Source organism: Hemitrygon akajei, chromosome 18 (assembly GCF_048418815.1).
Source record: "Hemitrygon akajei chromosome 18, sHemAka1.3, whole genome shotgun sequence".
NCBI lineage: Eukaryota > Metazoa > Chordata > Chondrichthyes > Myliobatiformes > Dasyatidae > Hemitrygon > Hemitrygon akajei.
This window is the reverse complement of record NC_133141.1, coordinates 10,414,470-10,440,407: the sequence shown is the minus strand read 5'-3', so window position 1 is coordinate 10,440,407 and position 25,938 is coordinate 10,414,470. Positions and strand designations below refer to the sequence as shown.

The 25,938-nt window shown below is 41.9% G+C and overlaps 1 protein-coding gene across 1 annotated transcript in view; it reads right to left on the bottom strand.

Moving 5' to 3' along the window:
• Positions 1-7,780: 7,780 nt before the first annotated feature.
• The window catches only part of limd2 (LIM domain containing 2), a 38,477-nt gene continuing 20,319 nt past the window's right edge, over positions 7,781-25,938 (bottom strand). Inside the window, exons 2-3 of the mRNA XM_073070760.1 lie at positions 22,139-22,275; positions 7,781-12,941 (exon numbers count right to left, since the gene is read on the bottom strand). Of these exons, the coding sequence (XP_072926861.1) occupies positions 12,788-12,941; positions 22,139-22,275 (291 nt within the window). The 3' untranslated portion in view covers positions 7,781-12,787. The remainder of the gene's footprint in view (positions 12,942-22,138; positions 22,276-25,938) is intronic.

Sequence of the window (25,938 nt, the reverse complement as noted above, 5' to 3'; positions counted from 1 at the left end):
ACCGGGCCACACTGCGCATGCGTTAATAACGAGCCGCCAGAGCCGTCAACATTTCCTGATGGGCATGCGTAGAAAGAGGGGGACCGGCGTCAATTTGCGCGTTCTCAACAGACATGTTCGTGTACGCGAACATCACTTACACGCGCGAACGTCGCCTTCCCATAGACGCATGCGTATTGTGGGTGTTGGAAGGTAGTTTGGCAGCATCTTCATTAATTGAACAAGGTCTACTTTAAGTGATATTTTATTTGCGCTTCTTTTAAAGACAATGTTAGTCAAAGAATGAAGCAGTTACATGGGGGGGGGGGGTGGGTGGGCGAGGAGTTCAGAAGCAACGGTGTCCATGCTGTGGATGTTGGAATGTGTTGTGGAGATGCTCGGGCGAGGGGTTTGATGAGGTATGACGGACACGATAAGAATTTTTGAGTCCAGTGGTGGAGATCGCGACCATCGTGTCTCTTGATGGATGGAAGATTGATTTATTGAAGATCTACTCTTAGAGAAGTTCTTTGACTGCTGGGATACTCAGCATATGACTTGCTATTGTAGAACATGAACATTACAGCACAATACAGATCCTTTGGCCCAAAATATTGTGCCAACCTTTCAATCTACTCTCAGATCAATCTAACTCTTCCCACCTACATAACCAAGCAACACACTGCATAACCAATGCTGGAGGAACTCAGCAGGCCAGGCAGCATCTTTGGAAAAGGGTACAGTCAATGTTTTGGGCCAAGTTCCCCCAGCATTTTGTGTATGTTGCTTGGATTTAGAGCATCTGCAGATTTCCTCGTGTTTGTGATTGGACCGCCTACATAACCCTCCATTTTTCTATCATCCATGTGCCTATCTAAGAGTTTCTTAAATGCCCTTTATGTATCTGCCTCTACCACCACCCTTGGCAGGGTGTCCCATGCACCTAGCATGCTCTGTGTAAGGAACTTACCTTTGACATCCACCCTACATTTCCTCCAATCACCATACAATTATGCCTCTTGAATTAGCCATTTCCACCCTGGGAGAAAGTCGCTACCTATCCATCTATCTATGCCTCTTATCATCTTATACAGCTCTATCAAGTCACCTCTCATCCTCCTTCACTCCAAAGAGAAACGCCTTAGTTTGCTCAACCTACCTTCATCAGACAGGCCCTCTAGTCCAGAGACCATCCTGGTAAATCTCCTCTACACCCTCACTAAAGCTTCCACATTCTTTCTATGACGAGGCAACCAGAACTGAACATAATATTCCAAATGTGGTCTAACCAAGGTTTTATAGAGCTGTAACATTACCTCGCGGCTCTTGAATTCAACATTGGGGTTTTCCATAATCCTACTCGCCAAAGCCTTCCCATGCTCCCTTCTAGCTCTCCTAAATCTTTTCTTCAGCTCCTTGCTGGCTACCCTGTAATTCTCTAGAGCCCTGTCTGATCCTTGCTTCCTAAATCCTAAGCACAAGAAAATCAGCAAATGTTGGAAATCCAAAGCAACACACACAAAATGCTGGAGGAGCTCAGCAGGCCAGATTGCATCTATAGAAAAGAGTGCACAGTTGACATATCGGGCTGAGACCCTTCATCAGAAAGGGTCATCCATAGATGCTGCCTGGTCTGCCGAGTTCTTCTTAAAACTTAAGTAAGCTTCTTTCTTCCTCTTGACTAGATATTTCATATCTCTTGTCAACAATTGTTCCTTCATCCTGCCACCCCTACCCTGCCTCAATGGAACAAACCTATCCAGAACTCCATGAAGGTGCTCCCTAAACAACCTTCACATATCTGTTGTGCATTTCCCTGAGTATATCCATTTCCAATTTATGGTCTTAAGTTCCTGCCTAGAAGTATCATAATTCCCCCTTCCTCAATTAAATACTTCCCCATTCACATTCTGACATGTAGGGCCATGAACTGGGTTCCATCCTCCTTCCCTTTCTCCTATGGTCCACTCTCCTCTCCTATCAGATTCCTTCTTCTCCAGCTCTTTACCTTTCTCACCCACTTGGCTTCACCAATCACCTTCTAGCCTGCCTCCTTTCCTCCCCCACCCCCACCTTTTTATTCTGGTGTCTTGCCCCTTCCATTTCAGTTCTGATGAAGGATCTCAGCCAAAAATGTTGACTGTTTATTCATTTCCATAGATGCTGCCTGACCTTCTGAGTTCCTCCAGCATTTTCTGTGTGATACTTTCCCTAGATCAGGCAGCTGTGATCATTGTCTCTGAAATGTTCTACCATTGAGAGATCTGAAACCTGACCTGCTTTATTCCCTAGCACCAATCCTAACAAATTCTGCCCCATGCAAACATTTTGCACTAAGGAGGTGCCAATCAATATTAGAGAAATTGAAGTCCCCGGTGACAACAACCCTATTATTTTTGCATCTTTCCAAAATCTGTCTCCTGATCTGTTGCTCGCTGTCTCTGTTGCTATTGTGGGGGGGGGGGGGGGGGGTCTACAGAGTGCTCACAATAAAGCATTATTCTCCCTTTTTGTTTCTGACTTCCACATCACTGAATCAGTAGACAATCATCCATAGTGGTCTCCCTTTCTGCAGTTGTTCTACTATCCATGATTAGCAATGCTACTCCCCCACCACAACAACATAGTTCCATTTACTGGACCATGCTCTAAGTCACAGTATGTATATAGCTGGGCCAGTTGAGTTCCATCTCAAAGGTGACACCAGGATGCTGATGAAGACTCAGTCAAATAAGGTTGTGGAGGAGGAGGAGGATGTGCTACACCAGAGAACAGGCATAGGACTATATCTGAAAAGGTAATTTGTTGAATCAAATATCTGAAGGAATGGGCTAAAATAAAGCACAGTTATTTTGTGTTTATTCTTTTGTTTTTCAATCTCAAAGTAGAGAAAGAACATAGATTTATGTTTAAGAGCTGTAGCATGTGACCAACTGTTCTCTATGTTGCTTCAAATTTTTTTTATTGTAGGGGAGAACTAGTCATCTGTGTTGGGGTAGGTATGGAGTGGAAATGCTTCTTGTCTCCCTCAGTTATTCTGTTTAACAAAACATTTGCTTATTTTAAATTACTGGACATGTACACTCCACTGCTGACCTCTCCATCTTTGGTCCAAATAAGGAAGAGATTCAGAAGGGAAGTAGGAGAAATGTTCTTCACCTAGAGCTTTAAGTACCTGGAATGCACTGCCTAACAATGGTTGAAGCTATTTGAAAAGAATCAGAATGAGCAACTGAATTGCTTAGGCATAAAGGGCTGTGGACTGGGTATTGAGCCATGGGGTTGATACAGAAGGGTGCCCATTGGTTGGCGTGGACTTGCTAAGTTGATTGGTCTGTTTCCATGCTGTATGATTCCAAGGAAGGAATAGGACAATTTAAAAAGTAGGTGTAAAAACTTAAAAGCTGGTGCCACAAGCAGAAATCAAGATTCTGAAGATAGTACCAGCATTTAGTAGGGCAACAAACTGCTGGCAGACGATATAAGGATGGTTTAAGTTCAGACATTAGTTAGCTTAAGATCATGGAAGATTGAAGAACAAAGTTAAGGATTTTAAACTTAGTAAAGAACTTAAACCTTCAAAAATAGATAAGTTTTATTAGGGTGGCATGAAAAATATTTGAAATGTCCCCAACTTAAATGGGAATGGGCCATGATTGGTTATTGAAATGTAATAAGGCTATATGCTTCAGAATTGAAAACCATTTTAAATTTGACTCATCGGTTAAAAGAAGATGAGGAAAGCTAAATCCAGGAGGGAATTTGCTTTATACTTATCTGTAAATCCATGTCGCCTGCTTCATCAGTTTCCTGTGATCAGATCCCGAGCTGACCCTTCTCCTCCTTTTCTGCGTCTCCATAATCTAGAAAATGCCTCCCAACTTCACTACCAACTCAACCTTGTCCTTCTTTCCCCAATTGGAGACACAAAACTCATGTTGTTTATGATGGAAAGAACACTGGGCAAACACTATTCAGGTAGATAGGGACGTAAAGAAAACTTTTGGCATGTTAGCCTTCACAAATCAAAGTACTGAGTACAGGAGATGGGATGTTATGTTAAAGTTGTATAAGACCTTGGTGAGGTCTAATTTGGAGTATTATGTGCAGTTTTGGTCATCTACCTACAGGAAATAACATAAATAAGATTGAAAGAGTATAGAGAAAATTTAGAAGGATGTTACCGGGACTGGATGACCTGAGTTATAAGGAAAGATTGAGTAGGTTAGGACTTCATTTCTTGAAACATATAACATTGAGAGGAGATTTGATAGACATACACAAAATTATGAGGGGTATAGATAGGATAACTGGAAGCAGGTTTTTTTCCAGCGAGGTTGCATGGGACTACAACTAGAAGTCATGGGTTAAGGGTGAAAGGTGAAAAGTTGAAGGGGAACGTGAGGGGAACTCATTGGGGTGATTGATAAGTTTGTGGCCTAAGGCAGAAGGAGATGAGTTATTAACTTCAAACTTTCTGCATAATCACTCAAAGAGTTGAACTGCATGTGTATGTAATGAGAGCTGTATAGCTCATCTCCTTCTACATTAGGCCACGTATTTATCAATCACCCCTGCTGTGGACACTTTCTGGAGGTCCAAGATCCGTATGCTCCACAACCGCTGGACTAAATGTGTAAATGTAGGAGGAGACTACGTTGAAAAATAAATGGGCTAGGTTTTCTGACTCCTTCTACCTTAGACCACGAACTTATCAATCACCCCTTGTACAGTTGCTGAAAGTAATGAGGATTATGAGTAAGGAGAAACTGGGGTTGTCTGTGGAAGTAAGCAGGAAACAGATTTATAGTAATTCGTAGAACTAAAATAAGGTTTTATATTGGAGGTTCTGAAATGAACTGCCTGATGAATCAGTGGAAGCAAATTCAAAAGTTACTTTCAGAAGGTGATTGGAGAAATATTCGAAGGAGAGAATTCTATAATTGTGGTTCAGTAGTAGAAATGGGGGATCACTTACACAGGCACAATGGTCAAAATGGCTACCTTTAGTAAGATTCTAAACAGAACTTACTCATAAAAATTGGAGGTACATTTGAGAGAAAGCTGTTTGCTGGGAAAAAATCTAGTGTTGCAAACTAAGCTGAGTGTTAAACAGGATGTCAAGATTTGCTGGAATCTTATTCAGAAACTGGAAATTGAAAAGTAATCAATTCCAGGTTGTGCATTTTGCACCATGAAGTAAAGACGATAGTTTTTTAAAATTTTTAATGCTGAACAAGAAGTTGTTATGATTAGATGACAGAGGTGGTTATGTAGTCACAGATGGTAATGGAGGTACAGCTTGGTGTCACTGGTGTTCAAATGGAATGCTTCTGTTCTTTATCTTTACATTGGTGGCAGTCATTGAAGGAAGCAAGCAGGCGAGAGTGCCAAGACAGTGTGCCAGTACAAAATGCTTAGAGGATTTTAAAAGAGTAGCACTCGGAAAGGAGAGGCCTTTGCTGGATAGCACTTGCTGTAAGGACTGGAAACTTGCAAGGATAATCATAGGAAGTGAGATGACAAAAGGGAAGTGCTGGAAGACAATGTGATTAACTGCATTAACTACCATGGAGACTGGCAGAATGAGGTGATGTATTGCATTGCAGTTGCAGAGAATGCCCTTTGTTTGCACTGCTAGGAGCAGAAGTGATTCATACAGGAAGTTAGGGAAAATATAGGCATGTTGCACAGAGATTAGTTGGAGAGGTAATCTCTGCTTCACAAAATGGGATATGCTGTTTGGAATTTAGATGATTATCATGTGATTTAATGTTATTTTCAAGATATCATGTGAATCTGTGGAATTCTCTGCCCAGGGAAGCAGTAGAAGATACCTCATTAAATATATTTAAGACACAATTAGATAGATTTTTGCACAGCAGGGGATTAAGGGTTGTGGGAAAAAGAGAGGTGGGTGGAGCTGAGTTCACAGCCAGATTAGCCATGAATTTATTGAATGGTGGAGCAGTCTTGACAGAACAGATGACCTTTTCCTGCTCTTATTTCTTATGACTACACTTCCCCCTCTCTGCCTCTTGTAAAAATACCATCCCTTTCTCCATCTCTGCCATATCTGCTCTCAAGGTCTTCCATTCCAGGACATCTGAAATATTGTCCCCTTTCAGGGAATGTGGCTTCCCTTCTACTGTGGTTGATGGAGCCCTCTCTTGCAATTTCCCCTCTTTCTGGATTTCAACTCTCATCAACTCCTGCCCCCTACTCCAGCTAGAGCAGTTCGAGTGCTCCCCTGGTCCTCACTTTTTACCATTCTTGCATCCAAGACATCATTCTTCATCATTTCTGCCAAATGCAATGAGAGCCCACCACTTGTCACACCTTCTTCTCCCCACCCAATTCCACCTTCCACAGGGATCACTCTTTCCATAATTTCCTGGTCTTTTCATCCCTCTCTGCCTATCGCACATTGATCCTGACACTTCCCCCTGCAACCCTTATTTCTACATCTATTTCTTCCCCATCATCCAGGAACCTAAGCAGTCCTTCCAAGCCAGAGAGTGATTCACATGCACCTCCTCTAACCTCATTGACACCTTTCAATACTCCTATTGTGACCTCCTCTAAGGAAGACCAATTATGCAACTAATTTGTAGAGTGTCTGTGCTGTCAATGATAGCCATCCTGAGCTTCCAGTTGTGTGCCATTTCAGTGCCCTCCCATTCCCACACCTATACCTACCTGTCCATCCTTGACCCTTACCTCTCACACTCCCCTCTCCCTCTTCCCTCCTATTTTTGCTTCCTTTCCCATACACCCCCACCCTGTTCCATCCATCTACTACCCATGCACTTCACCCATCGGATCCCCTCCATATCAGATTCAATCTATCCATCTCTCCCTTAATGTTCCCCATGATCACTTTTCTTACTTATCAGATTGCCGAACTTGTGGCTTCTGTGTCTGTGCTCATCATCGACCTGCTACAGTCTCACAGTTCCATCCCTTCACCTAGCTACATCTGCCCATCATTCTTTGCTCCTCCGTGACCCACCAGTCACCTAGGAGCCCGTGTCTGACCCTTTCCCCCTTTCATCTTTATGCAAGCTTCCTTTCCTCTCCATTCTCCTTCCCAGTGGAGAGTTATGACCTAAAATGTTAACAACTTCTTTACCCTCATGGGTGCTGCTCCACCAACTGATAGTTTTTTTTTGCTTCAGATTCCAGCATCTACAAAGTTCAAAATACATTTATTATCTATGTATACTATATTTGTCTTTTTGAGATTCAGACACAAAACAATGAAACGCAATAGAACCGATTAAAAACCCCACCCAACTAAGACCATCCAACACCCAATGTACAAAAAAAACCCAAATTGTGCAAACTAAAAAAAACCAAATAACACACAAAATATGAACTGCAGAGTCCTTGAAAGTGAGTCCACAGCCATGGAGCCAGTTCACCGCTGAGATGAGTGAGGCCGGTCCAGGAACCCGATGGCTGCAGGCCACAACCACAGGTGGCCAACAACAGACAGAAATGGAGGGCCTTCATTGCTGCCCTAAACGCCCACAGGTATAACAGGCTTCTGATGATGATGAAGATCGCTCTGATCATTCTTCACTAAAATGGACTGTTTTTGCTTGTTCTGATTATTTCTTTCTTGTTAAGAAAATGTATGATTTATGTCCTTGTGCTGCTTGTTATGTGCCTGCGATGCTGTTGCCCGCAAGATTTTCAGTACATACATGTATTTGTGCATATGACAATAAACATGAATTTGAATGAGTTTTTTTTCCCACCCTTCCCCACCTTTTTTTAAGCATCTTAGACACAGAGATACACAATGGATATTTTAATGTCAAAACTCTAACATTTGTAAAGCAGAGGTGCATTCACAGATTCAAAGCAGCACTTTTAACAGTCGTGATCAGAGATATAGAAACAGTAAAAAGAGATACAAACATACAATATTTATAAGGCATGTATATTGGGGGAACATCTACTGGGTAAAATATATTGTAAATGCAGTAATCTACCAGTGACAGCTTCCTTCAGGAGTGTTAGTGGAATGCAGAGTGACCAAAAAGGCAGTGAATTACATTAGAATACAACAATTGCAAGTAGAAGAGGCAATTGTGACAACCATATACTGTATTACTGACATACAAAATAAGATGTGGTCAGACTCTGATCATAACAACATAGCCTTCATTCACATTTTGTGTCTGTAATGTGTGACAATTCACAGTAATGTGTGCAATGTGTACTAGCAAATTTAGACCCGTATATCTCATGGGGGTTAGTTCAAAACGCAGTATATGATGGCCCATTAATACTTGGTGCAGGCCAAATGCAATAGGCCATTCACATTCAATGTATATAATGTGGGATTGTTTCAGAAGTTGTTTGGTAAATAATGCTCAGTTCACTGTAGTCTGATGCCTACGTCTTGGAGCAAATTGCCTGCTTCTTTCTGACCTCTAAACAAAAATTGTGCAATCAGCAAATACCTGAAAATGATTTTATTTTCTGGTCTTTTCCTCCTCCCGAAGGGGGTCAACTGCAGCTGCACACAAAATGAGAACCTAACCTTGTTGCAGTTTTTCTAAATTAAGCTCGCAGGTTGTTTGGCATCAAGTCAACTCCATCCCATCCGTCCTACGTCAACATGTCGACTTCTGGTTGGAGACTGGGTCATTATTCAAGTTTTCTGTACCGTCTTGGCAACTCCAAGGCCCCCAACCACAAGGGTTTGGATATCATTACTCTTTTTTTTAAATCTTTGCAATTCTTTTATGGAATGTACTAGTCAAAGCCCAGTATATCCATGGGTAAGCTGTGTAACTGCAGTTATTGTTATTTAATTAGTAATTTCCAATTTCAATATTGATTAGATCAAATAAAACTGAGTAGTGGGGAATCCTGGCCCACTTAATGCATTATTGAGAACAAGCTGACAAGAACAGATAAGAAGCACCAATATAACAAATTCATGCAACCATTACAAAACAACACTCAATTTTTCACTTTGGTAAGACATCATACACCACCAAGTCCCGAAATGCTGATCACAGATTTATGCATGCATTATAGATTTTCCTCAACATAACATCACATTTTATTAAGCTCCGTTTCCAGGTTGCATTAATGTTAATCTGCGAAAACTTGGCATGTCTCATCAAGTTGGCGAGAGCAGTATGTGCTTAGAACAAGTAAAGGTTTGTTTTTTATAGGGTGAATATAGATTCTGGTGGGGAAATTAGATCAAGCATGCAACTTAAAACTTAATGGTAGTGGGCAGCTGGAATAAAATAAGGCAAAACTGTTTGTAGAAAGAGTAATGGAAAGCATAAGCCATGAAGGGCCACAGAAATTTTAAAGCCAGAGATCAATTGAATTTTAATTACTTTAAGAGCATCAGGGAACATGAAGGCAGGCAAAATGGCCATAACATTACTGAATGGCAGAATGAGTCTGGGTTTGAATGACAATCTACTATTGTCTCCCTATTGCATTACCCAAGAGTGTTTAGCTCATGGATGCACACAATACAAATGGTGAAGAAGTGGTTGGAGGTCAGGAGTAATGTGTGTTGATTGCTAGGGTGGCATTCTGCATAGCAGTTTTGACTAAGGTTTTCAACCAGTAATATTCTGTGTTTCTTTCTATAGATACTGCCTGACCTGCTGAGTTTTTGCAGCATTTTTTGTTTTTTTTATTCCACAGAGAAGTTGTAACATGTAAAGACAACAGCTCTCTTGTGGATGTACAGTAGATCTGGATGCATTGTGAAGCTGGACAGGAGTACTTCACTCCTGTGAAAGTAGAAATGCAAGTTAAAGTACATGGCTGGGTAACAGGAATGCAGATTACAGCAGCCTCAACAGGAGGCAATTAATTCACTCCACACTGGTGATTAAAATAGTCAGAAGTGCAAGATGACTATGAGGCCTTAGTTGTTGTGCAGCCAGAGCTCAAAAACAAGTTGCTCCATTTGGATAGGATCATCATGAACAAGGGAAACTGAACAGCTTAATTGGAATGGCATGCACCGCATTCTCCTTTAAAAGTGGTTGAAATGTAGCAAGTGTATGATTGGTACAGCCTTGGTGCATTTGTTGCTATCAGTGACATACACTTCATCCAAAAGTATAACTAATAGAAGATGGGGCATAATGCTGGACTAGTGTGGAAATTTCCATTGTCTGTGGAAAGAGGTGAAGCTTCAGATGTAAGCAGTGAAAGATAATGGTGAGTGGAAAACATCCCTTCTCCTGGTCTACTTGGTGGTGTCGGCATTGTTTTGGACCTGGCCTCATTTCAGCTGACACTCTAATACTTCTAATCCATTGGTGGCAGCCACACATTCAAATCTCAATGCATCATACAAAAGGTGGCAATTGAAAGTTATGGAAAAAGAGGGAGATAGGTAGTGGAGAGCACAAGAGTCAGCTTCCTCTAAAATGGAAGAACAAGTAACCTTGGCCAATTCCTATCGCACCTTATCTGTATACAGCACGTGTTGATTGTCTTGCCTGCTTCTCAACGGGGATCTTGTATTGACCAGGAGGAGGCCATTTGCTCCATTAGTTCCCATCCAACTGCCAGTAGAGAAATCCGATGGGTCCAATTCCCCTCTCCCCTTATTTGCCATTATCCCTACAGCTTATTAACTTCACACACAAAATGCTGGTGGAACGCAGCAGGCCAGGTAGCATCTTTAGGAAGAAGTACAGTCGACATTTCGGGCCGAGATATTGACTGTACTACTTCCCATAGATGCTGCCTGGCCTGCTGCGTTCCACCACCATTTTGTGTGTGTTGCTTCAATTTCCAGCATCTGCAGATTTCCTCGTGTTTGCGAGCTTATTAACTTACTGCTTTAATTTTGATTTTAGCCGAGGTTGCTTTATGCAACAGACAATTAATTAGGGCATGGGAGGAAACTGAAGTACCCAGAGGAAACTTATGTGGTCAAGGAAAACTTGCAAACTCTGCACAGACAGCATCTGATCTCAGGATGGAACCTGGGTCCTTGGAACTGTGAGACAGCAACACTGAGTGCTACACTGTCGTCATTTTGCTGAATGCATGAAGCAAAGTAGAGGACGTCTGTTAATCACAGTGGCATTGGTCCAGGTCTCACACTGGCCTTTGGTTTCAGTAGTATAGTTCTTTTAATTAATAGTGTGGGGAGAGTAACACAGGTAATCTTAGATGGTTTGTTAATGTTGGTCATGGAGCAACTGTTTATAAAAGACGTGATTTCTTTTTTGAATGAAACCTGGAAATGATCAATTACACGTGAACTGTAGTATAAAATGCATAGGTTCACAGACATTAAACATTCAAGTACCAAAATATTATTCTCAACATGTAACTGAGGCACAGTTTTAGTTGAAAAAAAACGCATTCCATCTGCTAAGCCTGTGCTTGAGGATGTCCCTGAAATTCAGCGATATCACATTGTGATAATTAATACAACTGAAATCCCACACACTTAAATCACATGCAACCTTTTCAAAAACGTAGCCAAAGCTGGGAAAATGACAAAGCCTTCACTAAAACTAAGAATTTAAATCATTGGCTATTCAACCAGTAATTAAATGGAAAGGGGTGGTGGTGATACTGTAGAGAGACGGGGAAGGTCTGCTTTCTGTATTGGGATAAAAATTCCAATCTGTAGCCCTGAAACAGGGTGGCACTGACCTGCATCATGGGGATCAGGTGTTAGCAGGGCACTGGCATCTATCAGGATGGGACAATAAGGTGGAAATAGCTTTAACTATAATGGGGAAGGGTTACTAGTCTGTTAGAGGGGCACTATTCATTGCTGGGGTGTGTACATGATGTCTCTAGTATGGGTACAAATTGGAGATATATGTGGGATTAGAGAAGTGTGCATGAAGTGAGGGTCTGCAGTGGAACTAGATTCCAGTTTTCTAATAAAACATCTGACTACAAAGTGCTCAACACACTCAGCTAAAATTGTTTGCAGATCTGCTCTGCTTGTAGAAGGGGTTGCTCCAAAACAAAAGTAATCTGGACACTCAAGTTTGGGTTATAGCGATCTGAGTAATGAGGAAAGTGTACAGTGTAGCAAGATGTGCAAGTGATGCACTATGGTTCTCCAGGTTCTACTGAAAACATTAGTAGATAAATCAGTCACAGCTGATATGTAGGTGTCACTGTGTCTTCATAATCCTTTTCTATAAAGCACAATTAGAATATCTGGCATCAAAGCCACTCCATTTAAAAAGAGATATATTGTTGAGAGTATTCTGTGCAGTTGCAAACTGTTCCCACTAGGGTGAGCTATCATTCCAAAGACATAGCAATGTATAAATGAGGGAAGAATTGCTCTGGTTACTATGTGGTAGTACTGGAGCGACATCTTGCTCATAGTACCAGTTATCAGGCTTGTGAAATTTTGATAACTCATTTCCAATTTTACTCTCTCCCTCCCCATTCCATTGTTAACTTGCACTTGGCTTAGCAAGATTGAATAGATGTTAATATCGGGGGTTTCAATGGAGAGAGTATGCCTCTCCCTGTGGCCTGACATTCCCCATGGGGAGGTTTAGATACTTCAGGATCAGTACAAACCCCGCCAACCACTGGTTGGTTTATGTTACTACATCCCATGACCCTTTACATGATGTTACTACACATAATAACAGCAATCCTTCCCTCTTGTTAGCAATGGCCCCTAAATTACACACTATTTAAAGCAAATTAACAAATCGCTGCTGCTGTGCCCCTAGTTAGAGAGAGGCAGGGTGCCAGTGCTTCACACTTGGTTAGCTGCTAGCCCCCTGCTCCTTCCCTTGCAATAGCATCGTGGTTATTTGGAGCCACTCTCAGCCGTCTTCTGCTGCCAGAGTTCCTTGTGCTGTTTGCGGCCGAAGCCCTCGTCGTAATTTCCCTTGCTTTTGAACAATTGTTGGAAGTGAGGCTTGCAATAAAACTCACCTTGCAGTGCTGCATAGCTTCCCAGACTGAAGGGACAAAATGGGAAAAAGTCATCAATTTAAGAACGTCAAAAGTGTCACGTAAAATCACATTGGTACAACAAGTTAGCAAGTTTACCTTCCTCATGACTCCTTGTATATTGTCAGTGCAAGTATACGCAGCTGGTGTATCACTGCAGCAGCACAATTCAGTTATAAATTCTGGCCACTCTTTTCTACCAGAGGGTCCCCCCCCCCCCCCCACCCCCGGGCATGAAGGTGAATGTCTTCATTAAATGAAGCACAGTCTTTGTAAATTGAACTCCAGAAGTTAGGTGACATCAAGGCTAAATCTGACCAAGTTTATCATCAATGAACCCTGGTGAAACTCAAGTCACCCTGATTCGTGGGGAAAAACACATCAGTGGCTGAAGTCATAGTTTGCACAAAGGGTGCAGTTATTGGGGATCAATAATTTCAGGAAATGTCAATTTCAGGTATTCCTCACAACAATACCACAGGCCCAAACTATTGCAACTGTCTCATTAATGATTTCCCTTCCATTCTTGAGTCATAAGTGGCTTATGATCGTACAATTCCATTCAACTCTTCTGTAAATGAGGTAGTCAATGCTAGCAAGACCTAGACAGTATCCAGCATGGATTGATAAGTGTCAATTTAAATTTGTGCCATAAAAGTACCTGGCAAAGCCACCTTCAACAACGGAGGGTCTAACCACTTAACCTTGCTATTCAATGGCATTATCATCTCCAGATCTCCTAATCTAACATCCTGAGAGGAGACAAATAACTGGAAGTTTAACTGGACCAGACCATTAAAAACTGTAGCTACAAGAACAGATCATAGGCTAACTTTCTGTGGCAAGTGACTCAGAGCCAAACATCCAAAGTTTTTCCACTCTTTACAAGACAGAACTGGAATGGAAGCATTCCCACTTGCTTTGGTAAACACGACTCCAGCAACTTTCAAAAAGTTTGACACCATCCAGAGCATAAACCCACAACTGAAATTCGTCTGCCACCATAAATATTCATTACTTCCGCCACCCTGTGTACCATCTACAAAATGCACTGGTGTTACTTAGCCAGGCTATTCTGAAGCAACACCTAAATCAGTGAGCTTTACCTCAGCAGTCAACACATGGGAACACTAGTGACTGCAGGTTCCCTCCAAGTCACACATCATCCTAATTTGGAACTCTCATTACCAATCCTTGATCATTACTGGTTCTATATCCTGGAACTCGCTCTTCAACAGTACTGCAGAAGCTTTTACGCCAGAAGGACTGCAGTGGTTTAAGACAATGGCTGATTTTCTCAGGGCCAATTAGGATAGGAAATGAATGCTGGCCTTGTAACAACATCCAGATCCTGAAAAATAAATTTTGAAAAAGTCACTAGCAGATTATTCTTAAATTTTCAATCTTATCTCAGCCATTAATGTTACTCCAGGTCCTTCCACATATTTGGTCACTTTGTCACTTTTGTGGTTGGTAGACAAGCACCACTCTCTGCCCTTACTTCTTACAAAACTGGGAATCGATGGAATCCTTGGTTTCACACATTATTGACATTACTAAAATCATCAGTTGCAGAATCCACACCCACGAGTTTCTAATTGTATGAAAAGGAGTGTACACCTGATCCCAGATGTTCAATTCTCACTTACCTGTGAATTAGATTCAGACTGGAGGAAGCTAGGGTTTACAAGAAACAGGTCCTATTGCTGAACCTAACCAACTAGAGAGGCATAGCTTGACCACAGGGAGTACTGGTTTTTTTTTTGCTTCCATTCCACTGTTAGAGCTTAGTTTATTTGACTACCTAGAGACAGGTCCCTGTTTGATGGCATATGTGCCTCACCAGATCTCATCAATGTGCCAGGCTCTATGCCTTCAGTCATCCTGGTCCCAAAAATAAGATTGGTGAACCCCTTAGAACTGTCTAAACAACACACACGTTTATAGTTCCTGTGGTAAAAAAGCACAGCCCTCACCATGAGAACCAAGTTCTGCCATTTCCTGAAGGAGTATAGAAAGCACAGGGGTGAAACTAAAAACATGGTCAGGAAGTGGGTGCACAAAATCTTATTTGTAGGTACAATCACAGAAAACTAAGGGTGACAGAGGATAGAATATGTTCTTTTAGAGACCAAAATGGCACCTTGCATGTGGAGATGGAAGACGTGTATAATTCTCAATAGATGCACATCTAAGGAATGATACAGATACTATCATTAAGGGGGAAGAATTGTGAAATAGTAAAATGAATACAGGGAGAGAGGGGACATTAAGGGCTCTAGTACATTTAAAAATGTGGACAAATTGCCTAGAAATAAGAGATAACAGTGCAGACTAACTAACATTTTCTAGTCCCCTCTGGTTACAGCTGCGACTAGACAGGATGTACAAGATGTCAGAGTCATAAAACACTACAGCACAGGATCAGGACCTTCAGCCCATCCAAACCATGCCAAATCATTACTCGACCTAGTCCCATCGATCTGCACCCGGACCATAGCCCTCCATACCCCTCCCATCTGTGTACCTATCCAAACTTCTCTTAAATTGAAAACACATCCACCACTTCCACTGGCAGTTAGTTCATTCCACACTCTCATCACCCTGAGTGAAGAGATTCCTCCTCATGTTCCCCTTAAACGTTTCATCTTTCACCCTTAATCTACGACCTCTAGTTGTAGTCTCACCCAACCTCAGTGGGAAAAGCCTGCTTGCAATTACCCTATCTATACTAATTTTGCATACCCCTATCAAATCTCCCCTCATTCTCCTACATTTTAGGGAATAAGGTTCTGATCTATTCAACCTTACTCTACAACTCGTATCAAGTTCCAGCAACATCCTTGTAAGTTTTCTCTGCATTGTTTCAATCTTATTTACATCTTTCCTGTAGGTAGGTGACCAGCCTCCCATGCAGGACCTTGTCTAACGCCTTGCTGAAGTCCATGTAAACAACATCCATTGCCTTGCCTTCAACTTTCCTGGTAACTTCCTCAATAAACTCTAAGATTGGTTAGACATGACCTACCTGCACAAAGCCATGTCGACTATTCCCCAATCAGTCCCCGTCTATCCAAATACTTATATATGCGGTCCCTTAGAATACCTTACAATAACTTACCCACTACTAACGTCAGGCTCATTGGCCTATAACTTCCTGGCTTATTCTTAGACCCATTCTTAAACAACAGAACAAAATCAGCTATCTTCCAATCCTCCGGCGCTTCACCCATAGCCAAAGATGTTTTAAATATTCTGCTAGAGCCCCTGCAGTTTCTGCAATAGCCTCCCAAAAGGTCCAAGCCAACTCCTTGTCAGGCCCTGGGTATTTATCCACCCTAATTTGCCTTAAGATAGCAAACACCTCTTCCTCTGTAATATGGTCCATGACCTCACTGCTGCTTTGCCTCACTTCTATACTGTGTCCGTCTCCCAATGCAAAAAAATCCATTTAAGATCTCCTCCATTTCTTTCAGCTCCATGCATAGCTGATCCTCCAATGTTGTTCCTTGCTAATCTTTTGCTTTTAACATAAGGTATCTGTAGAAGTTCTTGGGATTCTTCTTCACCTTGTCTGCTAGAGAAACCTTATGCCTTTTAGCTCTCCTGATTTCCTTCTTAAGTGTTCACCTGCATTTCTTATACTCAAGTACCACATTTGCTCCTTCCTTCCAGGCACCTTTTTTTTTTAAAACCAGGGCTTCAATATATCTCGAAAACTAAGGTTCCCTAAACCTTTTATCCTTCCCTTTTATTCTGAAGGAACATACAAACTCTGTACCCTCAAAATTTCACTTTTGAAGTCCTCCCACTCACCAAGTACACCTTTGCCAGGAAACAACCTGTCCCAATCCACACTTGCCAGATCATTTCTGATACCATCCAAATTGACCCTTCTCCAATTTAGAATCCAAATGTGGTACCAGTATTTAAAATAGTGACGGCTATATATGCTGAGTGATGGGGAAATTATGGTAAACTTATGAAAAAGAATAATATAAAACCTAATTTAGGAAGACAGATTAATCTTCAATATGAAACAATTATGCTGTTTCAAGATGCTGCCTGACCCGTTGCGTGTTTCCAGCATTTTCTATTTTTATTTCACTTTTTAGCAAGCAGTTTGATCAGTAGAGTAAAAGTCCAGTGGATCTATTTTGTGGCCGTTAGACACTAGACTGTGTTTCAAACAAACAGTTTTTAAAATAGCGTCAGTTGCATGTGTTTGTGTTCAAAAAGCTGTAACTTTGTCACTGATAGTTGGTGAGAAAGACAGCAAGACAATTCACAACTATTTTGTTCACTGTGGTTTCAAGCATTCAGGCTTGGTGATGCCAGAAACGGCTGGGAGTGAAAATGAAACAATTTCACTACTTCAACAAGTTAGGAACTACGAAGGATTAGAAGATCTTGACAATCATCTTGAATGTTACAATGCAAATGAAGATTTGGTGGATGCAATCATCAATAGCTTTGCATGAAGGCAGTCCATTATCTGTACTAGGTGTCTCTGTTGATTTTGTTCATTGTGTACACTAGATGAATTCCTCTGTCAGTAACTATAAGGAGCAAATACAGTTTTATAGTACTGTAGTAGTATTAGTCGAGTTTTAATTTGTTCTGCATTTCATTTAAATACATAATTTGTTACTCAGTTTGGTTTTTTTTAAAAATACCTTTTTAACTATTTCCACGAAACTTCAGCTAATTAGGCCAAAATGTATTGGTCATGATGTGTCCCAATTAACTGGAATCCACTGTATAGATTAAAAATTAGCTTAGAGAAAGAAAATAAAATGTTACGCTGAACTAGAATTTTAATTGACTTGTGGGTTATGTACAGTGGCTTTTTTTTAAAGCAAGGAAATGAAAGTGAATTATAGACCGGTTAGTCTGACATTGGTGGTGGGGAAAATGCTAGAGTCGTGGAAAGAGGTGAAATCATCGGACAAAGTCAGCATGGATTTGTGAAAGGAAAATCATGTCTGACGAATCTTATAGAATTTTTTGAAGATGTAACTAGTAGAGTGGATAAGGGAGAGCCAGTGGATGTGGTATATTTAGATTTTCAAAAGGCTTTTGACAAGGTCCCCACACAGGAGATTAGTGTGCAAACTTAAAGCACACGGTATTGGGGGTATGGTATTGACGTGGATAGAGAATTGGTTGGCAGACAGGAAGCAAAGAGTGGGAGTAAACAGGACCTTTTCAGAATGGCAGGCAGTGACTAGTGGGGTACCTCAAGGCTCAGTGCTGGGACCCCAGTTGTTTACAATATATATTAATGATTTAGACGAGGGAATTAAATGCAGTATCTCCAAGTTTGCGGATGACACGAAGCTGGGTGGCGGTGTTAGCTGTGAGGAGGATGCTAAGAGGATGCAGGGTGATTTGGATAGGTTAGGTGAGTGGGCAAATTCATGGCAGATGCAATTTAATGTGGATAAATGTGAGGTTATCCACTTTGGTTGCAAGAACAGGAAAACAGATCATTATCTGAACGGTGGCCGATTAGGAAAAGGGGAGGTGCAACGAGACCTGGGTGTCATTGTACACCAGTCATTGAAGGTGGGCATGCAGGTACAGCAGGCGGTGGAAAAGGCAAATGGTATGTTGGCATTCATAGCAAAAGGATTTGAGTACAGGAGCAGGGAGGTTCTACTGCAGTTGTACAAGGCCTTGGTGAGACCGCACCTAGAATATTGTGTGCAGTTTTGGTCCCCTAATCTGAGGAAAGACATTCTTGCCATAGAGGGAGTACAGAGAAGGTTCACCAGATTGATTCCTGGGATGGCAGGACTTTCATATGAAGAAAGACTGGATCGACTAGGCTTATACTGACTGGAATTTAGAAGATTGAGGGGGGATCTTATTGAAACACATAAAATTCTAAAGGGATTGGACAGGCTAGATACAGGAAGATTGTTTCCGATGTTGGGGAGGTCCAGAACGAGGGGTCACAGTTTAAGGATAAAGGGGAAGCCTTTTAGGACCGAGATGAGGAAAACCTTCTTCACACAGAGAGTGGTGAATCTGTGGAATTCTCTGCCACAGGAAACATTTGAGGCCGGTTCATTGGCTATATTTAAGAGGAAGTTAGATATGGCCCTTGTGGCTAAAGGGATCAGGGGGTATGGAGAGAAAGCAGGTACAGGATTCTGAGTTGGATGATCAGCCATGATCATACTGAATGGCGGTGCAGGCTCAAAGGGCCGAATGGCCTACTCCTGCACCTATTTTCTATGTTTCTATGAAGTTGGGGTTACAGTCATATCAAGTGTGATTTTATTGACTAGAAGAGCAGGGTTTATGGGCTGAGTGACCCTTTCCTGCTCCTAATCAATATGTTTCTACTGGACTTAATACAATGTTCTTAGTTTTTCCATAGTGTACATCGATGATCTGGACATAACTATAGCGGCTACAATTAAGGTAGTTACCAACGATACTAAAATTAGCACTGTCTATTTTGATGTTGATAAGGCAAGTTCTGGGCTGCAGGAAAATATCAACGACTGTATGGACATCAAAAAAGCAATTGGAATTCAATTTAGAGAAGTGTGTATAAATAAGACAAAGAAAAACATGGAAAGATCTCGGGAGGAACAAGAATCATCGAACACATATGGAACTGGTTAAGGAAGCCAAAAGGATTTGCCCCTTTAGCGGCAGAGGCAGAATCACTGATTGTGACAGACAGAGGAATTAGGGATTGGGTATAAATGGGTCTTACACTGGTTAGCAAGATATAATGAGAGGTCTATGACATGGATTGATGCTGGGGCCTCACCCTTTTCAAATTTATATAACCAAATTGATGACAACATCAAAGGCCTAATTTTCCAGATTGTTGTTACAAAGATCGGTGGTAAAGTGAAGATGACACAAGGTCACCACCTAGGGAGATGCGTAGGTCGTGCACAAAAATTTGACAGAACATAATATGGGAAAAATATACAATGATCTACTTTGCAGGAAAATCAAAAAGGCATACTACCTAAAAAGCAAGAGATTGCAAAGCTATGAGATGCAAGAGGGAATTGGTTGTCTGTGCATGATTTGTGAAAAGCCAGTGAGCAGGTAGATCAAGTAATTGATAAAGGCAACAGAATATTACTGTGTATTCTAAGAGGAATTTATCAGGTATTTAATCAGTTATGCAGAGCATTGGTAAGACTGCATCCGTATTGATCCTTCTTATTTAAGGATGGATGCATTGGAAATAGCTCAGATCACGGTGACAGGAATAATACCTGAAGTGGGCAAATGCCATTTTTTAAGCTGGTACAAACGTGATGGACCAAATGAGCTCCTTTGTGCTACAGATTTCTGTGGCTTCAATTACTTCCAAGCTACTGGAGTTTCCTCACAACCATGTCGTGGTCAGTGTGCAGGAAGTGAAGGCTGTGCTTCAGAACACTGGGCAAGGATATTTTTGGCCCAAGGCATTCCTCCACTGGAAAAATGTAGGCATTTCCTCCAACCACACTGATTCTTTGAGACCATCCAATCAGTGTTATTTTACCACTGATTAAAATTAACTGTAATTACTTCTGGTAAGATGGCAACGCGCTCGGTCGCAATGGCCTCTCTGGGTCCAAACAAAGGTGTAATTGTTTGTCCTTTGTCTTAAAAAAAAAAAAAATCACAAGATACTGCTGGATATTAAGATCATCAAGTACTGTAGGACTATCCCATTAGCAGTGAAGCTGGGCTTATGTATCATGTTGCTGCCTGCTACAGCCACCTAAGGAGGAAAGTGTTGGAGACGATGCGCAGTCCAACAAACAGCACAAATGATTGTCTTGGACATCTTTTTTGTGATCGCAAGACCCTGTGGGGCATTGGTAACGTAGACTACTGCAAGGCAAGTTCATTGGAAAGACCAATGGCGGAGAGGCTGCATGGCCTCGATTGTTGCGCGGACCAGGCCCTCATGCCGCGCGGGGTTGCCTGTTGCAGCCAGCCAGGAGAGGAGATGCCAGAGGCAGTGTGGCACAGCGGGCAGTCCGGGCTGGGTTTGGAGCTGGCCCCACCCATCAGTGCTGCCCTTCAGTGTTTGCTCAGTGAAAGACAAGCTCGATTGCGTTCAACTGCGGCTGCACTAGCGCGTGATGAGGAACTGCTGCATGCTTGATCTTGCAGAAACGTGGCTTCAGGACAAACAACATGCCATCAATCTACAGGCCATGACACTACACAGGGACCTGGGCTATATTATTTTGTGACTATGTTTTTCTATCATAACCATGTGTTGTGTGTGCTGTGTGTGACTATTGGTACTGTGTTTTGTATCTTGGCCCTGGAGGAAAGCAGTTTCATTTGGCTGTATTCATGAGTATGGTTGAATGACAATTACACTTGAACTTGAACCAAATTCTAAATGGAAAGTTCTGCTGGAAGAAGTTGTTTCCCAGGAGAGGCCAGGGAGATGAGACAACTGCTGAATGCTGTTTATAACCACTATTTTTCACAGTGAGCACCAAGTGGAGGGAAAACTACTTGAAGAGTGGAACGTGCAATCTACAATGCTAAATTACACAGCGGCTGTGACAACAATTTACCTCACGTGTTTTCTGGAGGGAACTGTGGATCATGCAAGGGAATTAGGAGTGAAATAAAAATTATTCAGGCAGCAAAGATGCTCAGGGTGAACAAGGCCAAACCATTAAACATTATGTATTGATTCAGTTAAGTTTTCCCCTTTGGAAAAATTCACAATTACCTTTCAAACAGGAACAGTTAGTAAGAGCTGGAGTTAACCCATTCAAAGCCTGCAATCCTGGAGGCTGTAATTAATTTCAACAGCAGATCTTGTTTGTTTTTTTTTGGCCCCTGTCCTTTCCTAGAGGCATGAATGCAGGCTCCTCACTAAAGCAGTTAATGACAGCGTATGGAATTAGACACAAAGGGTTGGCAAGCTGGTTGGTGACATTGATGAACTAGTTGTCGTATCCTCAGAATTGCAGAGCCTTGTGCACCTCTAACCATAGTCATCTGCAGCTGGATGTACCTACCTTAGTACCTCATAAAATATGAATTAAGTTCTAATGACGTATCTCAGCACTGACCCACAGTTAATTTGGCATGTTTTGGTGTAATTTGTTCATCTGCTCATCTGTTTGTGCTGTTTGGGGCTGGGGTTGGTGGTGTGGATTGTGATACTGAATGCAGAATTTTACCAGAGCTTAGTTTCATATCTCACCTCAGTTTAGCTTTGCAATGCTTACAGCAGAAACAGGTGGTGTGGAAAATAAACTTATCAGCAACCAGTCGTTCCATGGGATACACCGTTTTATTGCAGGAAGTGCAGAGTTCCTGCGGCGTGGTCTTCATAAATGCCTGGAGTGAAAAGTAAAGTACATACACCATATTAACCTGAGCTTTCAGGCAATCAAAAGCCAGTAGCAGAAACCTGCACTACAAGTTCCCGCGGAAAAATAGCCTCGATAAATTGCACACTCCTTGGTTCTTTTTTAATTTAATTTTATTTGATATTTAGAGATACAGTACAGGAACAGATTCTTCTGGTCCAATGAGCCCGCATTGGCCAATTACACCTATGTGACCAATTAACCTACTAACCTGTGTGTCTTTGGAATGGGGGAGGAAATCAGAGGACCTGGAGGAAACCCAAGCAGTTATGGGCAGAACATAATAACTTCTTACAGACAGCAGCAGAATTGAGCCCAGATTGCTGGCACAACAATAGCATTACGCTAACTGCCACTCTACCATGCCACTGCAGTGAGCTGAGAACTTACTCAGAGTGCTGAAACAAAGGGTGGCTCTGTGGTGCCACTGTGCAAACATGCATTCAGACAAAGCAGGCCATAAGTGCTGGAGGTACAAACACTGCACTGATTGAAGATACGGGTAATGCAGTCCTTCGTCAGTCATCCCATTGTTACCATTCTGAGAATCACAACAACACTGATCCATTGACCCTGAAACTAGTGCTGAATACTGCGGTTTTGTGCGATGATCAACATACACCCTCACAGCAAGAAGTTAAATTTACTCAACACATCTGTGGCTGCTGTCTGGAAATATGTTACCTAGTGCTCCTTCTCTTTCACCCTCTCCATTATAGGCTGGAATGGTGCCAAGGGACACAAAAGATGCCAGAATCTAGAGCAACAAACAAGAAGCTGGTGGAACTCAGTGGGTCAGGCTGCATCTGTGTAGGGAAATAGACAGCTGATGTTTCAGGTCAAGACCTTCATCTGGACTGAAAGACAGAAAAGAGATAGCCGGTATAAAGGGGTGGAGTGAGAGATGGTGAGGAGGTGTGATAGGCAGATGGAGGAAGGAAGAGAGGAAATCATGACAGAAGCTGGCAGGTTATGTGGATGATGGAATCAGATAGAGAAAGAGTTGTGGAGCATGGAATCTAATAAGGGAGGTGGGATGAGCAGATGTTAGTAGTAGAGGAAAGGGACGTGGTGGAAGGATTCTGAACGTGTTGGGAAGATGGAATGGGTAGAGGATCCTGCCAGATTTCTGCTGATCCTCAGCACGAGTCTAATCTCATCATTCCTAATGCTGGGCAATGACAACTTCCAATTGGTGTGAATGAAGGAATTGGATTTTTTGCTTCCTATCAGCAAGAACATGTCGATAACCTGGTGTGGCATCATTCCATAGATTCTGGAAGTGGCAATGCATATTACTCTCATTGAACCTAGGAACTGTCAAAGTACTGTAGAAAATGCAGATATGAAATAAAAGCAGAAAATGCCAGAAATATTCAGTAGGTCAGGCAGCATTTGTGCAGACAGTGCTTCAAGTCAATGGCCTTCCCTCGGAACTTTCAAGATATTTCTAGCAAATCTAGGAAGAATCAATTTGAAGAACTGTGCACAAGCTGTCCACTAGAAGAGGACAGCTTTCCATCAGTTCCTCTTGCCTGCCTTCACAGTCTGCATCAGTCTGAGGATTTTAGCAACTGGCACCAGAAATACAGGATGTGATGTAGAAAATCTGGAAACACCAGAAATTTCTGCTTAAGAGCAGAAGCTAAGAGATTATTGGACTGAGGTATTCAAGGTCATGAATGATTTTGACAGAGTAAATAAAGAGATTGCTATAAGCATCATAACCCAGAGAACACAAACTGAGGATGATTGGGGGGGGGGGGGGAGAGAAGAGGAGCGAACTTGAGAAAATTACTTTAAAAACAAGAAGCAAAGTGAATATAATCTTGAGATCTTGAGTACACCAACAGACTGCTGGAAGCAGAAGTATCTTTCAAATTAGAACTGGTTAAACATTTGAAAGAGAAAAAATCCATCGTTCTGGGGAGGGAAAGTGAAGAGAGTTTACTTGGTTCACGGCATTGATCAGTTGGCATGGTATGAGGGGCCGTATGCCACCCTCCAGTGGTGTATCATTCTACAGCTTAAGTTGTTTGGCTTCATGCTCCTCAGCTTTATTGCTAATAATAGTCATGGAGTCATAGAAGAGTACAGCAAAGAAACAGGCCCTTTGGCCCACCTAGTCCGTGCCAAACCATTTAGAGTCAGTTGCCTAAATCTGGGGCCAGGGCCTGGCACAAGACCAATGCAAAGCAAAAACTTAGAGATACGGAAGACTGAGCTCCAATTTGCTTCAGCCAGCTTGGACTTTGCCACTGGTTGTACACTTCACTGGGGTTACCATAAAGACTGGAAGTGCCTTGCATCAGTGGCAGTCCTGTTTTGTCAATGAAACAACTGAATGGTTACACTTAAATGCTGGAGGAACCCAGCACTCAAACAGCATCTATTGGAGGGAAATGAACAGTTGACATTTCAGGTTGAGATCTTTCATCAGGACTGGCAGCTGGATCTGCTGTGTTCCTTCAGTATCTTCTGTCTCCACAGAAACATTTGCTGCTGAGATCTGCAGGGAAAACTTCCCAATCAGCCATCACAGTTTTGACAGTTTATCCACGCTTCCTGCTGACCCTTCACCAAGAAAACTGTGACCAATCACAAGCACTCTTCTCTGAACAAATATATAGTGACACAGGAACTTGCAGATCAGCCAGGACTGGTATTTTTCTCCATAAATACCACACTTAATTCTCATACTCCTACTCACCTGTTCTCTTAACTATATATTTGCATACTGCATTAAGTAACCATTTGGAGCAGAGAAACATGTGATATCAATTGCTTACATAAATTTCTTATTAAAATAATTTTTTGGTAATGATCTGAAAGATTGTGTCCACCCTACATTGACATGTTGCCAATTTTATTCTATGTTTGCACATCCTCCTGCTCTACTTTTGTGCCAGAAGGAAGCCCACAACTGGCATTCAGCACCAGAATATTATCATTGGGACCTCCAGTTTTGTAAAGAGCAGATTGGCCTTGCACGTGTGGGCATTCCTCATCCAAGCCTTGACCTTGTCATATGCATTTGAGAGAAGACTACATTTTGCAGTTACCCCCTTATAAAGCAGTACCAGTAATATTGCGGGCATGTTGCCTGTCTGTCCAGCCACTCAGTGTAGCATGTCACAGAAGGAACCAAGGAACATAAACAGGAAACAGTTCAATTACAAGAAGAGCATTGGTGCAAACCCAACCTGCCTGCTAAATGGGGGAAGGCAGTAAAACTACAGCTTGGTTCTGGTTGACAAGTTGGTTTGCTGTCACTGGTGTTAGTAATTATATACAATGCCTGTGTGTGGATTGTAAGTACCTATTTAATATTAATTAAGCATAACAGTTGGCTCAGATCATGCTACATATCCAATAACTCTAAGGCTTATTAAGACTCTGGTCAGGCTGCACTTGGAGTATTGTCAACAGTTTTGGGCCCCATATCTCAGAAAGGATGTGTTGTCACTGGAGAGAGTCCAAATGAAGTTCACGAGGGTGATTCTGGGAATGAAGGGGTTAACACATGGGGAGCATTTGGCAGCTTTGGGCCTGTACTCACTGGAATTTAGAAGAATGCGGGGGGATCTCACTGAAACCTACCAAATGTTGAAAGGACTAGATAGGGTGGCTG